This window comes from Cuculus canorus, chromosome 1 (genome assembly GCF_017976375.1).
Source record: "Cuculus canorus isolate bCucCan1 chromosome 1, bCucCan1.pri, whole genome shotgun sequence".
Lineage (NCBI taxonomy): Eukaryota > Metazoa > Chordata > Aves > Cuculiformes > Cuculidae > Cuculus > Cuculus canorus.
The window spans coordinates 148,205,065-148,221,251 of record NC_071401.1 but is presented as its reverse complement, the minus strand read 5'-3'; the positions used below and the strand labels follow the sequence as shown (position 1 = coordinate 148,221,251).

The following is a 16,187-nucleotide window of genomic DNA, read 5'->3' as shown; positions in this document are numbered from 1 at the left end:
CCTGTTTCTCGACAAGAAACATCAATGTTGTATTTGCCTGTGAAGTGGGTGATTATTATACACCTGAGGATCTGGAAAATCTTTTTCTGTTGGTATAAATGAAAAAGTGTGGTACTAATCCAACATTCTGAAAATCCTTTTTTAGGCCAGACAATAATTCTTCTTGCATCTGGAAAGTACTTACTCTGTTTCGGGAATGACTTATTTTCTAGTTTGTCATTGATGTGTGTGACTTAAAACTGAATGATGGAAAATCATTTGTCTTATTGGTTACTCCACGTGTTAGTTCATGTAGATGTATGTTTGTGAACATATGTACACACACACACACACACACACACACACACACATATATATTTAAAAGTCCCAATTAATTTTCTATAGTAGTAAAGTTGGTAGATGGGCAGTAAAGTTTCTTCTTGAGTTGGGTCCTGACCACTAGGTGACACTGTTGCACAGCTCACAGAAGAAGCTGTTTAAAGCTGAAGTTGGCTGTATTGTTTCATTCAAAAGGGTGTAAAGCTTTGTAATGGATCTTCATTTCAGATCCATGAGCAGTCTTCTACAGTCAGTTGAAGAAGTTATACAACTTGACTTGATCGTGCATGTTGATTAGTCCATTGGGCTTTCCCTTGACAGGGAAAATGCTGTTTCTTAAGTGTTGCTTTTGTGAAGCTGTGATTGCATCTAGATGTACAGTAGTGTTTTGGGAGAGAAAGCATATGAGCCTTTATCTGGTCTTGTGCTTAGTGTTTGAGCTAATGGGATAGCATTCATGCAGCCCCAGAGTTTTATGTTCTAAAGCTGCTGGAGAGTTGTGCGTGTGCTAAACATGGTCTACAGGACAGCTTATACTTCGGTTCGTAAAATTATTTGGGTTGGAAGGAACATCAGGAAGCTTTTTGTTCAACACTCTGCTTAAAGCAGGGTCAATTATGGGGTCAGCCTAGGTTAATCAGGGTTTTATCCAGTCAAGCTCTGAAAACCTCCAAGGATGGAGATTGCACAATTTCCCTCTTGGCAAACTGTTCCGCTGCTTGAGTGACCTCATGGTCAAAAGTTTGCGTTTTTTTCCTTATATTGAGTTGAGACATCTCCTGTTTCAATTTATGCCTGTTGCCTCTTTTTCTCCTGCTAGCTGCCAACGTGAGGAGCCTGGCTCTATCCTCTTTATTACCTTCTTGTAGATATTGGAAAGCTGTTAGTAGATCTCCCTGAAGCCTTCTCGTCTCCAGTCTGAACAAGCTGTTCCCTTAGCTGCTTCTCACAGGGCATGTTTCCTGACCATCTTGGCAGCCTTCTGCTGAACTTGCTCTAGTTTATCAATGTCTTTCCTGGACTGGGGGGCCCAATACTGGATACAGTGTTCTAAATTTTGTCCAACAAGTACTGATTAGAGAGGGATAATTGCGTTCCTCAAACTACTGGCTACGCTACTGTTGATTCAGCCAAGGATATTGTTGGCCTTCTTTGCTGCCAAGGCACGCTCCTGGCTCATGGTTAGCTTGCTGAACATGCACCAAGACTCCCAGGTTCTTTTACATAGAGCTGCTCCCTGCCTGTATCATTGGAAAGGGATAACCTCTTACAAGACTTTGCATGTCCTATTGAATTTCATATGGTTTCTGTGAGCCTATTTCTCCCATCTGTTTAGGTATCTCTGCTCAGCAGCTCTACCCTCAAGCATATTAACTGTTCCATCTGATTTGATGTCATCTGCAAACTTGATAAGAATGTATTTTTATCACTGAGTCACTGCCAAAGATATTTAAAAGTAAAAAACAGGTTCCAGGATAGGCCCCTATGGTACTCCATTTGTTACTGGCCTCCAAATACAGTACAACGTTTGCTACCTTCTGAGCCTGATGATCCAAACCAGTTTTTTTAATTGTCCGTTCATCCAGACTGTAACATCCAAACTTCTATGTTGAGACTATTTTCTGACAGTGTTTAAAGCCTTGATATTATACAATCAAGTTAAATGGTTTCTACCATTCTCCTCTGGTCCTCAATGACAGTCTTTTCCTGATGGGAGGCAAACAAATTGGTCAGCTGAGACCTCTTTACCTTTTAGAACTTTCTCCATGGGATTTCATGTACCAGTTCACTGGATAAGCTGGAGTCTGCTCTCATAAAGTTCCAGTCTACACTCTGCTGCTTTCTTTCCTTATAGCCCTATGGTCTTGAACTCTGCTACTTCATGATTGCTACAGCCAAGGCTACCATCAATTTTATTTGTATTTAAGTTTATTTTTTTCTTCATTTCCTAGACCAATTCTCCCTTGTTAGTGAATAGCAGTCCCAGCTGTGTGTAACCCATCCATCTAGTATCCCCGGCACCCTCTTGACTGCTTACATCCCATTGTGATGCTCTTCAGTGTATGTTGGTGTAGCAGTGGTAAAGTGCCCTGTAAGAACCAGGGTGTGTGATACAAAGCCTGCTGAGGTTTGCTTTCAGAATACTTTCCCTGTTTCCTCACGTGTGTTGGGTTGTCTATAACAAACTGACCCTGATTCACAAGCTCTCAACCAGCCTCTATTTTCTGCAATAGAAGAGCTCTTCCATACCTCTGAGCTGTTCCTGCATATAGAGGGCACCCCCTAACCTTGTCTTTCCTGAAGAGCTTGTATTCATCCTTTGGAATACTCCAGCTGTTTGGCTATCCTACCATGTTAGTTATTCCAATGAAGTTTTAGTTCTGTAAGCACGAGAAACTTATAGTCCTTCAAATTTGTTTTACCAAATTTTACTAGATAGATCTATTTACAGTGTTTTAAAGTATTTGCAATGTGCTGTTTCTCAGTAAAATACTGAGAACTTGGACTCTCCAAACCTATTTTCTCAACTCATAGCATTGTTGAAATGAAGAATATTGTAGTGTTTAAATATTTACAGTGAAAGCTACTGATTATATAGAATAACCCAAATTAAGACTATATCAGAATTCTACCATGTTAACAAACATTACGCTTGTGACTTAATTAAAAATCTTCTTGCATTTTGAAGAAATGGCTAAATATCAGAAAGGCTTGTGTGAGAAAATAATTATTTTGTAAGAACAAAAAATTAGGTTTAAACTAGACTCAAATTTTCATTGAGAATGCTTGTCACTTCAAAGACTGACATGCTTTAACATAATTTTGAAGTAAATCTTCTGCTTTACATACAAATTTAACTTTATAATGCATATACTGAAATGCTTTAATTTGTCTTCATTTAAACTTAATATTGAGAATGTGTTAAAATATATTTAGAAGTAAGTAATTAACCTAATCGTGGTTTAAATTGGATTTGCAAGAAAACAGAAAATTTTAGTTGCAAAAGCTGATCTTTTGATGGTAAGTCTGACTTAAGACATCACAGTCGAAGCGATTCACGCTTAGTTAAATTGTGATCTTTGTAATTTGCTCTCCCTTTCCTAAACTTCCTAATTTAGCTGGTGCTGGAGAATACACTGATCATTATGTCCTAGGTATTGAAATCCGAATGTAGTCCCTTAATTTAAAGGAAGATGTGGAGGCTGTGGTTCTATGGCACTTATATATATATAAGTCCTAGACTGAAAAATCTTGCCCTTATGCCATCATACACATTACAAACTAGTAGTTCATCTGTTTCCATGGCCACCTTTTAATCCAGATTTGAGAAGCATTCTGGCAACTCCCTGCCCGTAATTACAATTCTGATACCTTTCAGTAAATTGCTGGAAAATTATTATATCTAGAGGGAACTATTAAGTTGAATATATTATGGTAGAACTGTAGCATGGAACTTGCGTGGCTGCTCATTAAGAATCTTATTCTCAGGAGGATACTTGTTTAGTTTTTTAGTAGTTTTGTCACAGGACTTTAGGATCATTTGCATGGTATGGAGAATATCTAAAATTAACCTTTTTGAGAGCAGTGATGTAAGTTAGGAAACTAACTTTTTTTTTTTTTTTTTTTGCAGTGAAATCTTGGGGACATACCAGATCTTTTTCATGGTGGCACTTCCTGAGCAATAGTAACTCTTAGCTTGGTGAAGAAATCAGAGAGAGAAATTTTGGCAATAGTGCAAAAATGGCAGCAGTAACATGGAAAAATACTTAGCAAAATGATTCTTTTTTCTGTGTTTTTATTGTGGATCTAACGATCTGCAGAACACTAAAGGGCCTTCTGTCCTGCTTTCCTACACAGGTAGATGAAGTTGACACTATGTTTCTTTGCATTTGGGACTAGAATGAGATTGCTACTCTCTTTGGATAGTCCTATATTAAAAAATGGGGTAATTGTTTAGCTCTTATCAAGTTCTAAACCAGCTTCCTAGATCCATGATAAAGGCTGTGATCCCCTCCCACCCCGTAATCACTAGGTGGTTTTTGTCTGTTTTAAGACATTTGTTACCACTATGGAAGTTAGATAGATATCATATATGTTGTCTGTTTTTAACCTCTGTTGGAGAAGTTGAAATGAATGAATAAAAATATTGACCTTAGTATCATAGAATTTTCATATATTCTTTTCAGTTCTTGGAATAGGCGTCAAGATTCTGTTCTGCTTTTTATCAAGTTTTGAATATTGTCCATACTCTGTTTTGGGTTTTTTTTTTTTTTTATTTTTCTTCTCTATGCTACTTCAGGCTTTTCCACAAAAGATGTATTTCCAGGAGGTTTTACAAATTTACATTGTCTGTAAAACTAAATACTTGGAGGCTGCCAGTGAAGTCTTAGTTCAGACATCTGAGATGCATGAATTAACATAGTCTTCAATTGTGCAATCTCATGTTTTCCCCTCACCCACCCACCTGGCAGTCCTGGCGTTTGTGGGTAGGAAATAAGAGAGTAACTTGAGACTGTGTAGTGGAAGATGGTAGTGTTTGTTGGTCCCTTTCCATCTGCAGCAAATTAAGAATAATGCAGACCATTAAAGAAGGGAAAGAGTGCTTGGTTCTAGGTCTCTTCTGCTATGAACTTGCTGTGGACTACTGGACAGACATGCTGACGGTCACATTTTGACTTTGCTGAGTCTACTCAGTGAAAGATCACGACTGTACTGTTGGGTCCAGACTTTTGTGGCTGAGTGCTCTCAGCCAGACAGTGGAAGGCGGTTGTTTCTAAAGGGTTTTTTAGCATTTATAATTACTCTAATGGATTTTCTTTGGTTATTTCTATCATAGATAAAATTAGCAGTGAGTTTTCTAGTTGTGGTTTCTTTCAGTTCATATGATTTGAACAAAAGAATACTGTTGCACCAGACTCTGAATGGAAGATCATATGTTTATGTGTTTAAAAAAATGTTATTTTACAACATCTGTCATAGTGGCAACTAACAGATGTTTACTACTGGCTGGATTTGATAAAAGTCCTCCTTCAACATGGTTTAAAAGACCATGGCTGCAAGACTATAGTACTTTATCCTAGAATATTCACATCAGCAGCCTATGATCTGAATGAAATCAGAGAAAGCTTGTTAGCAGGAACCCTAATTGAAAAGGGACAAGGTCTCTCCAGCTCTCTATTGCCTTATATTAAAGAAAGCAAAATGATTTGTCTATTAAGTTCATTCTTGAATTCCATTAGGTGTCTTGCTCCTTTTTCAGAATTAAGAAGAATTAAAATTCTTAAGTTTTGTTGCTGTAAAGACCTTCTGAAGACAGATAACTTTGCCCATTTAATTCCATATTCAAAATAAACCTTTGCCCTTCTAGCTGTTAGGAACTACAAGGTGGATAAGAGTTTTTTATCTTATTCTGTTCATATAAACATTTTTTTCCTAGTACAATATCAGATATTTTGAATTTTGCTTAAGTTTGCCTGATTTTCTACGTAGTATAAACCTATACAAGAGTAATATCAGAGTAATCTGGCATAAGATCTGCTTTTTGGGAAGCAAAAAAAGCACAACCCCCAAAAGATCTGAAAAAACACCATAAGTCCACAAATAACCAAAAAACTCCTGTATGCCAAACTCAAAACAAACAAAGAAACAAGCAAACAAGTTTTTGGAAACCTTACTAATAATGAAAACCTACTAGTGGATCCGAAATTGCTCAGGTAACTTTATTTGATTACTTGAAATAGAACTGTTGTATTTATTGTTGAAGAAATTTATTATTTCATGTTAAAGATGGTTATTTAAGTTGATTTTTGATATGGTGAATCGTCCTTTCTGGAAAAAGGGTGATGCTCTTTTTATCACAGAAAGGGGTCCATAAACATGGATAGACCCCTAGCCATCTCTGTTTGTGCTCTAGATGGCACATATAAAGAGGTTAAAAGAATGCCTTTCCTACTGAGACTGGTTTGACTATGCTTTTTGAAACTGCCAGATACGGTTAGTTAGGACTTTCTGTAGCAAACTTTGAAATATTCGTGAAATAGCGCAAAGGAGGTAGATTCAACACTTCATAAATATATTCAAGACTAATAAAACAAACCTCACAACATAACTTATTTTGTTATATCATATTCTGATGTAAAATGTCATGAGTTATGGCACGGTGTTTCTGCACTAATCCACACACGTTAGATCAGCAATTTATGTCTTGGCCTGTTTATAGAAACACTAGTTGGTGTATGAATAAACTTTTCCTTTTCTTTCCTCTAGTTAGTACTCTGTATATCTGATGGTGGACTAGAACTTTTTCCTGGAAAAGAAGAAGGAATATGGGGAGAAAAAGATTAAATGAACTTTACTTTTAATAGCAAATATCCTTAGTTGGCATTGGGTAGTAGAAGCATAAAAACAAACATAGAAAATGTTTTTACCACAGTTTGGTGGTTTTCTTCAGTCAAAGGTAATCAAATAACATACAGAGCGTAGCATTTAAATTAAGGACATGATTATCTTAATTAACTGATTCCCAGTGCTATGTATATATTAATACTTTTCTACATACATGTATATGTATCTAAAATGGGTGGAAATTATAATGATGTAGATAAGATGAAGATATCTGTAGACAGAAAGGAATGAATGTGGCTTTCAAAGACAAATTCAGTGAATCCTTTCACCTGCTTGCTTGTCTTGGAGTTCTAGGTTCAGCGCAGTATTTATGGAAAGATACTACTTATTAAATACCATGTATTTTTCATTTGAAGGTAATATTTTGGAAAATGTCAGTTTACGGCTGAGGGAAATAAAGCAGTTTGGCAAGAAGCATCAGGAGACTTGGCTACAGTTCCTATATGCATCTCTAAGATGTATTTCTTAGAACATTTCTTCAGCGGTGCTCTCTTCTTACTTCTTGACAACTTGCACTGGATAATTCTCCCGTTACCCCTTGAACTTTTCATTCTCTTGTGGTTAGACTGAATTGTGGGGTTTGGAGCAGAGGTACACCAGCATCTCTTTCTTTTTTTTTTTTTTTTTAACCTATCCTTTCTAAGATCTGAATGGTTCTTGACCTGTACACACAGTTACAGGGTGATTTTCTTTGGCTATAAGTGCATACATTGTGCTAAAATTTCTACAAAGCACAAGTTTTTCTGTTCAATCAAGCCTGCAAATCTATTGTGAACTGAATAACCTTGAATCTGTAAAAGTTAAAGCTGAGAATTGTGAGGAAATATTTGGTTTTGATCTGGAAAAAAGCCCCCTCCCCCAAAAGAAGTTTCAAGTTAACTTCAGGTTTTCTAAGTTATTTACAGAGTTGTCTTCAGCCAGAATAAGCCAAAACAGCAAGGTCTCTGGCCCAGTTCCCTCTATGTGTTTTAACAGGGAACAATACAAACAAGCTAGGTGTCTTCTGTCTCAGCTCCTATTCTTACCTAGCTCTGCCCATTTATTTTATATGAATGTAGACACACAGAGTTTCATTGGAAGGTTTTCCCAACTAGAATTCTAAAATTCGTTTTCAGAGTTCAATGGGTACAAATGTGCACCTTTCTTTCAATTTGCAAGAAACTGATGCCCTGAAAAGCCAGACTCAATCAATGTCAATTTAATTATTAGGTAAAGTATCCTTTAATGCCACGGTGGGCATGCGAGGGATCACTCCACCTAATGTGCATGCAACTTCCAGTACAATTCACAAAGGCTATATTCTGTCAAAGCATACATATTCATCACTTTTCCTGGAATGGGTGTGTCTATTATAATAAGTTTCTGGAATTTATTTGCATAAGTTTCCTCCCCTTGGTGCACGTGCTCTGCCCTCTGGGGGTCTTCTTCAGGGATCTTGGGATGAAGGCTGTAGATCTTTCTCACAGTTGAACTTTTCAACTCTACTTCTTTTGCATACTCTTAGACTTCTTGGACTCCTCTTCAAAGTTGCATCTGGTCCTAGCTGTTTCTTCTTTCTCTTATCATTGAGCCTAGTCCTTGTTATCTGGCTTAATTAGATACAGTCCCATTCTTTCCCATTCTTTCTAACAGCAGCCAGCCCTGTTAAAATTCCTTATTTAAGCATAAGTATCCAGACACAGGCTAGCTAAAAGTTATTATGTAAGCTAATCCTATATTTTAGTTCTAAAATCACAAAAAATTATACATAATATTCAAATATATAATAGGTTAGTAATTTATAACAAATAATCTCTTCCTTCGGTATCTTTTTAGGGTAGGTAGACAGGAATATGGGGGAAGTTGAAAAATTAGTCATCATTTCACTCTTGGCTATGTCACCTGGAATAATAGAGCTATTGCCATTGCTTAGAGTTTTTTTTTTTTTGGCAGAGCTGTGATTTGCAGCATCATGTATGTTTCTAAAAATGCTGCCATACGTGCCAATACCAGCTCAAGAATTCAGGGTGTCGGAATAAAGGTGAAGTTGATCTCTACAGTCCACAGTATAGTTAAATCAAAACTGTTGGTGTCTGATCTAGATAGACTGATGATGGGTTACTCTCAAAGTACTACATTTCTGCTTTGATTTGAACTATAAACATTACTCTTAGGGAAAAAAATAAAGTAAAACTTGTCACTCTGCTGTTAAAGACAAGATTTAACAGGCTACTCTTTATTAGGGTAGCTGTTCTATCCAGTTATTAGGTGTTGCAGGAAAATGGCTAGTGTTTTTTAAAGTCTGAAAAGAGAAACTATTGAATCGTAGAATTGCTAGGTTGGAAAAGACCTTTGAGATCTTGGAGTTCAACTGTACCTGTCCACTACTAAATCATATACCTAAGCACTTAATCTACCTGCCTTTTAAATATCTCCAGGGATGGGGACTCGGCCACCTCCCTTCGTTTTCCCACCAGAATGAGCATCAGACTGATAGGATGCCACAGCACTGTGAAGATAGCTATCTTTCCTTCTCTTTCCTTCTTTCCTTCCTTCTCTCTCCTTCCTTCTCTACATGCTGTTTCAGATGCAGGCCAGGGTGCTCTTGGCCTTCTTGGCCACTTGGGCACACTGCTGACTCATTCAACTAGCTGTTAAACACCACTCCCAGGTCCTTTTCTGCTAGGAGATAGGTTAATTGGAAAGTGAAGATGGACTGTTGCAGTAGATTATGAAGCAGATTGACTGCAAAGATAAAATTCTTAGAGCAAGAGTTCAGAATGAACGGAATTGGTTTTGCTGCCATTGTGCAACATTATACTTAAGCTTTACAACTGAGCTTAGCAGCATAAGCCCGTCTAGCTTCATTGGAAACGTTTTGTCAAAAATGTGACAGAAAGACTGTTTTTTTTTTTTTGTGATTGTTGCTTTTGTTTTCATTTAATTTTTTGAGATGCTACTGTCACCACAGAGAATCTACATTACTTTAAGGATATGAGATATGATTATATGACTTCAAAAGAGTGGTCCACAAGTACAGGACTTGTCTCCAACACTGGCAATAAAGACATACCCTGTAAGAACAGAAAATATTTGATACTTCTCAGTGCTGTCTCACTCTCTAATTTCAGTTCAGAATAGTTTCTGAACGCAGTTATACTTATTTTTCCTGGGAATCAATTCTTTTAAAGAATGGGTTCTTTGTGCCTTTTTTTTTTGTGGTTTTATTTCTTTATTTATTCTTACATGTATTATCAACTGATATTCAAAGGTGAAATTAGCTCTGTAGATGGAAAGTAAAAGAGGAGGGAATAAATGAAGAAAACTCTATAAATTAAAGCTCAAAATAAAATATAGACTACCACACTCTGATAAGGTTGATGAAAATAGGCAGGAGGAGAATGAAATTGAAGACAAAATGTCACGGGGAAATAATGAAGTCCTTTATATATACTTGATATTAAAAGAATAAAAGATTGCTTGGTGTGGTGAAGGGAGTCTTGATTATAGTCAACTCTGTTGGTCTGGGTAATGGGTTTGTGTTCTGAGAAGACTGGAGGATCAATGATAGAGTTTCTAAACAACATGCAACTTCAAAAAGCTTTTAGGAAGGGATGCATTATGATGTAGAAAAGCTGAGTGGTTCTTGTAATGCTTTTACTATTTGCCCAAACTCAAGTAAAGGTAAACCATACAGTCTTTCACTCAATGTTTTGTGTAGATACTGGTCAAAATTATTAAGCTTTTCAGGGTTTATTCTGTCTTTCGCTATATCTTCATTAAAGTAGTCAAGATATATTTGTTGTCTTGATATAGATTTTTATCATCTTTGACATAAGGTCTGTGATCCCTGAGCTATCTAACCTGGTTCACAGTCATAGTTTGCAGTAGTGCCGGATAGCTAGCCTTCATAGCTCCAAATGGCTTTTGCGCCTACTCACCACTCATTACACTTGCAAACAGCAATTCGCTCCTAAAACTTGCATTTTCCATTCTTAGAATGGGACTATGCTCACTCTTATAAGCTTGAAGTTATTTTATTTTGTTAATTATGAACAGCATTGTTGGGTGCAGCACTTTCAGCCCCTTAGTGGGAAGATTCACTTCTAAAAGGCCAGTGGAATTCTTGGATTTTTAACTGGTGCTTCTCATTCACCAGGTCTGGGGGAAGTCAAGGCACACTGTTACAACAGCTTCAGTTCCTGTAGCCATTTGTTGGACACAAGATCTTTGGGTTTTCTTGTGATTCTTCACGAACTGATTATTTTTTTTCTTACGTACTCAGGATAACATCTACCTGGTGGCCTGTTATATTTCCATTTTTATAGAATATGTGGATCTTGTAAGTGTGAAGGAGCAGGATGTAGTTCTCTCAGTATCACCTTTTGGACCATCATCTGTACAACTGTAACTGCTAATTACTCAAAAGTCTTGCTGCAAAGAGATTAGGGAGTTCTAATCCAAAAGTGACTCCCAAAGTAATCTATCATCCATACAATATGAATAGTTAAAGATATAGGACCATGAAATGAGATTAACAGTCTAAACACACTTTAGGTGTGCTCACGAATGCCTTCTTATCTTTCTGTAAGAAGAGTTGAAGTAAAGCCCCTATATCTATCAAATTCAATTATTTATATTTTTTTTTTGTCAAACTGTATGGATGTTTCATAATTAAACTACTGACTTCTTTTTTGTAGGCATTTTTCCTAGTTGAATAAAAAGATCAATGGTGTGTGTCTTTATAGCAAACAGTGATTCTCATCTAGTCTAATCACTGTCTATTTAAATAAAATCAAGAGTAGGTTGATATTTGGAAGCACTTTCATGAAGCACAAAAAGACTCAAAATCTAATTGGGGTGCATGTTCCAGTGAAATGTTTTGTATACACTTAATGGCTTATGAACAAAATGGTAACTGTAGGTTTAAAAAAAGTACTTTTCTTTGAACTTTTATGGAGAAGTTATTTGGTGTTGTGGCTCAGAGTATTACTAAATGCTGAATTCATTACCTTTCCTTATAATATTTTTTTTTAGCAGACTATTATGTTGGACAATACTTCTACACTGCTGTTTGATTTAAAAGATCAAAGCTGTTCTCTGAAGAGTTTTGATTAACTGTGAAGACTGGCTATGTTCAACACTAATAGGTATACTAAAGTGCTGCCAAGATTAATGTGGAGATGACCCTGTGCCTATTTTCAGAATCGCAGGGGGGCGAATTCTGTCAACAGTGAAGATGCATTTGATAAAAGGCCGAAGCAATGGGGATCCTTTCTGTCAGGCAGTGGAGGAAGTTGTACAAGATTTGGATTTGAAGATTAAAAATATTATCGATTCACAGCAGGAAACCTTGACTGCCAGCACTACTGGAGTCAGTCCAGCACGGGTAATGGGACTTCTTTTGTTCTTTTCACTCTTCAGCTTTACAAGAAACCAAATGTCTTTTGTCTGTTTTGTTTCTTTTTTATTTTTTAAAAGACATTATTATATAGAGTATTATCTGTTCCTAACAGTACAAAGCAGTGTCATTTCCTCTACGCTGCGGTTTTTAGCTCATTGAAAGACATATACTTGAGCATTACAGTGTGGATTTCAAAAAGCTAATTTACTTAAACTAGACCTCTTGCCTCAAAATTGTAAATGAATTACTCTTCCAAACTTAATTTGTTCACGTAGTTGTTATTGATGTAGATACTTATAACTGTTGAGTTTGCCACGAATTTCAAGACAGTAGAGCTATAACAGATTTCTGAACAAAAAAACCCCCATGAAAGTGGAATTAAGACTTAAGAACATGTATCAATAATTTTGATTAAAATACATGTTTTAATTATTCAGCATCAAGTATTTCTAAGGGTAAGGAATTAAAACTAAAATTAATTATGAAAGAAGTGTAAAACATTGTTAAAATAGGAGCAAATATACACCTTGCAGTCTGTGGAAGATCCCGTGCCAGAGCAGGTGCGTGTGTCCTGAAGGAATCTGTGACACTGTGGAGAGCCCACAGAGAAGGAGCTTTCTGGCAGAAACGGGGGTCCATGCAGAAGCAGATTTTCTGGTAGGACCTCATGGAGGACCCATGCTATAGCTGTGTGTTCCTGAAGGACTGCACTGTGGAAAAGACCCATACTGGAACACCACTTGAAGAAAGAACTACAGCCTGTGGGCAGGACCCACCATGGAGAGGCTTGTGAGGAAATTCTGAGGACTGTATCCTATGGGAGGCACCCAACACAGAAGCAGAGAGAGTGTGTTAGGAAGAAGGAGCAGCAGAAACTGTTAGGAACTGACCGCAACCTTCTTTCCCCATCCCCGTGTGCCACTTGGGGGGAGAAGCTAGAGGAGTAGGGAGTGAAACTGAGTCTGAGAAGAACGGAAGACTCCCATTCTGATTAATTGGCAGTGAATTACATTAATTTCCTTAGGTCAAATCTCGTTTGCTCGTGGTGGTAATTGATAAGTGAACTCCCTGTCCTCATCTCCACCCCATAAGCTTTTCATCGTATTTTCTTTCCCTGTCCTGTTGAAGAGGGGTAGTGACAGAGCAGCTTGGTGGGCACCTAGTGGCTAGCCAAGGTCAAAAAACCACAGTCCTCTGTGGTGCTCAGTGTGGGGCCTGAGGAATTAGAAGAAAGAACAGTAACTGGGAGACCTAACAGGCAAAATGTGCACTGAACATAGCTAGAGAGTAGAATAAGCATGGGGAAATTTTGGGTTGCTAATTGTGGTGAAGGGAAGAGTGTGGGCTATGTGTAAATTGTCTTTGTCGGTGTAGTGATGATTCTATTTTGACTTTAGGTGTGGGGCATTCTTTTTGTTGATGTAAATGGAGTTTGTGAAGATTGAGTGTGTGTTTTAATGATAGTTCTTAAATATGTGATTTACAGGATCAATGGATGAAAAAGGGAGCTTAGAGAAATGTTAAGAGACTGATATCAAATTGCACATTTTAGTGGAGCTTGGTGTGGAAGAACATTTCACTAAGAATATAGAGGGATGGGCTATCATTACTAATTAAAAAAAAAAACAAAACAAAAACATCCCGTAAGTTTTCCAAATGAATTTGAACTGTGTGGAAAAAAAATTCGAAGCATCTGTATTGTTCCATTAAGATATCAGGACAGCAAAGATTAGTGCTCTGTGCTGAGTCCCACATTTAGCTTGCTTTTTTACTGCATTTTGTTTTTTACTTTATAAGGAAACCCCCAAATTCTGATGCTGTAATTTTTCAGAAAAAATGGTCTGTATTCAGAATAAATTCTAGTTTTGATAGGATGTTATGGTTTTTTTCATACATTTGATTAAATTATTTCTTTGAGTTCAAATATAAAATAAGTTCTTAACTAGACCTGAAAGTGATGCTTCTGCTAGATCCTGGGAAAGCTGCTTCCTCCTAAAATGTACCTGAAAAGATTTAATTTGTTAGAAAAATATTTGCTTTTCTCCTGGCAGTGGCAGTTTTCTTCCATCATTGCTCAGTTTTCCTGCAAATACCTGGTTTACGGGAATCTAGAGCTCCAGCAAAAGTTATTGCTTTATGCAGCAGGAACCACTACTTTGTTGAAGCCTGCACGAGTGACTAGTAAGAATTATGATTAATCTCTTCCTGAGAAAATTAGTACTGTAAATGGAATCTAGCTGGTGTTTCAGGAACTGATCAGAATAGTCTGGAGCAGCTAATGGTCACTACGCTTGAAAGACTGACTATTTTCTTGAAGAGATAATTTGAATCATGATTTTGAGCTTACTAGTAAACAAGACTTTTTATGACAGGGATTGTTGTCTTGCCTGAAGTTCTTATTGTGCTTTGGACAATAGGATTTTAGTCCATGGTTAGTACACCCAGTTGCTCTTGTTGAAGTGGATGAATTTTCTGAAGGTCATCTTCTGGTTAGGAGGTTATGTTATATTCTGAAGGAGCTTATTTCTTTTGTATATAACCAGTCAGCTTAATGCCAAATTTGTACTTTTCTCATTAAGACAGTTTTACTGTGATACATATGACATTTTATAAGAATATATGATTTGGTGATGTAATGACTGAAGAGGCTCAGAATAAATGTTGAGGAAATTAAATGGTACTGAAATAGGCCAATTCTATAAAGCCAAGTAATAACCATCTCTGTAATTGCTATATTTAGCTATTGATTATAACTTATAGTAACTGACTGACATGTGTTGCTATGGTTTCTTGAAAGCTACCTGCACTAATTGATGTAATCAAATAGAGAGAAAATAGAATTTTATCTTTTCAAGACTGTGTTTAAAAGCAGTTAACTGATTAGATAAATGCAGTTCATTGCTTGTCCTATCCTGAACAGTCAGGCTATTCAATATTTCTGTGTATCGGTAAATAAGAAAGCTTATAGTATTTAAAATCATCTTCTGTGTACTAAGCATTAAATTTCTCTATGGAACTCCTAGTGCTTTTAAAGACAAAGATGGCAAACTTGCAATTCTTGCAATCCCATAGTGGCTACAGAGTTCTTATGTCTGTACTGCTGAATGTAGCACTGAGCACTTCCAGATGTGGAATATTATTTTCTTTAAGGAATTATTTATTCTTGTGGAAAATCATGAGGAATTCATCCTGTTCCAAACAATAGGAGATTGTGCCAAGTACCCCTGTTGTCAAATCTTGATGGAAATCTCTCTTTTAACCAACTGCTTTAGCAGATTTAGTTAGTCAGAGGAGTTGGGCCAGAGTGTGTTTGTGTACCCCATAGCACTCAAATTGGTTGTGACAAAATAATATGTTAATTTGTATATTTGTCTGTGTGACTTGCTCATCAGTGTATACCTCCAGCAGGCAATGATCTAAACTCTACTAATTGCTGGGAATGAGGAAGAAATGTTCCCATGGGGCGGTCCCCCATAAATGCTTACTGGAAAGGGAATGAAGTGTTCCTCACACTTTGTGCTAATATGGATTGTTTTTGCAGGTGAGATATTGGTCTGACTTGCTGACATTTCTTATTCTATGTTCATTTTAATTTTATTTACTTTCAGCCAAAATTGCATTCCATAAATCATGGCACTTCGTATTGTGGCAGAGATACTGTAAAGGTCCTACTAGTTCTTCTGGATGAAGAAGCTGTCAGTCCTCCTACCCAGAACAAAGCAGAACTCTTACATGATGATGAAAGCTTAAATTTGTTTGGAATCACCTCTGTTTTGACACTCTTCAAGTGAGTACTATAAGGTGTTCTCTGTTTTGGTTCTTTTTAAGATCTTATACTGAGTGGCTAATGGAGCATCGGTGTTACTTATGCAAGGCAAATGACCAAAGTGCAATTTGTTGTGAGGTTAGGTGCAAAGGGGAAGCTTTCTTAGAACAATCTCAAGTTCTCAAAAGTATTCTACCTCCTCGTTTGCTTTTCTATGTCTTCCAGATACTTTTATAATACGGACTTTTTGAGCTAGTACATTTCTGGGCTGCATAAAGCTCAAGAAAGAATACCCTTTGCACCAAACTTTCCAAA

General features: G+C 36.9%; 1 protein-coding gene across 1 annotated transcript in view; it reads left to right on the top strand.

Annotated features, from left to right (window-relative positions):
* The window catches only part of PARPBP (PARP1 binding protein), a 51,829-nt gene that overhangs the window by 16,737 nt on the left and 18,905 nt on the right, over positions 1–16,187 (top strand). Inside the window, 2 exon segments of the mRNA XM_009560512.2 lie at positions 11,908–12,091; positions 15,715–15,893. Coding sequence (XP_009558807.2) covers positions 11,908–12,091; positions 15,715–15,893 — 363 coding nt within the window.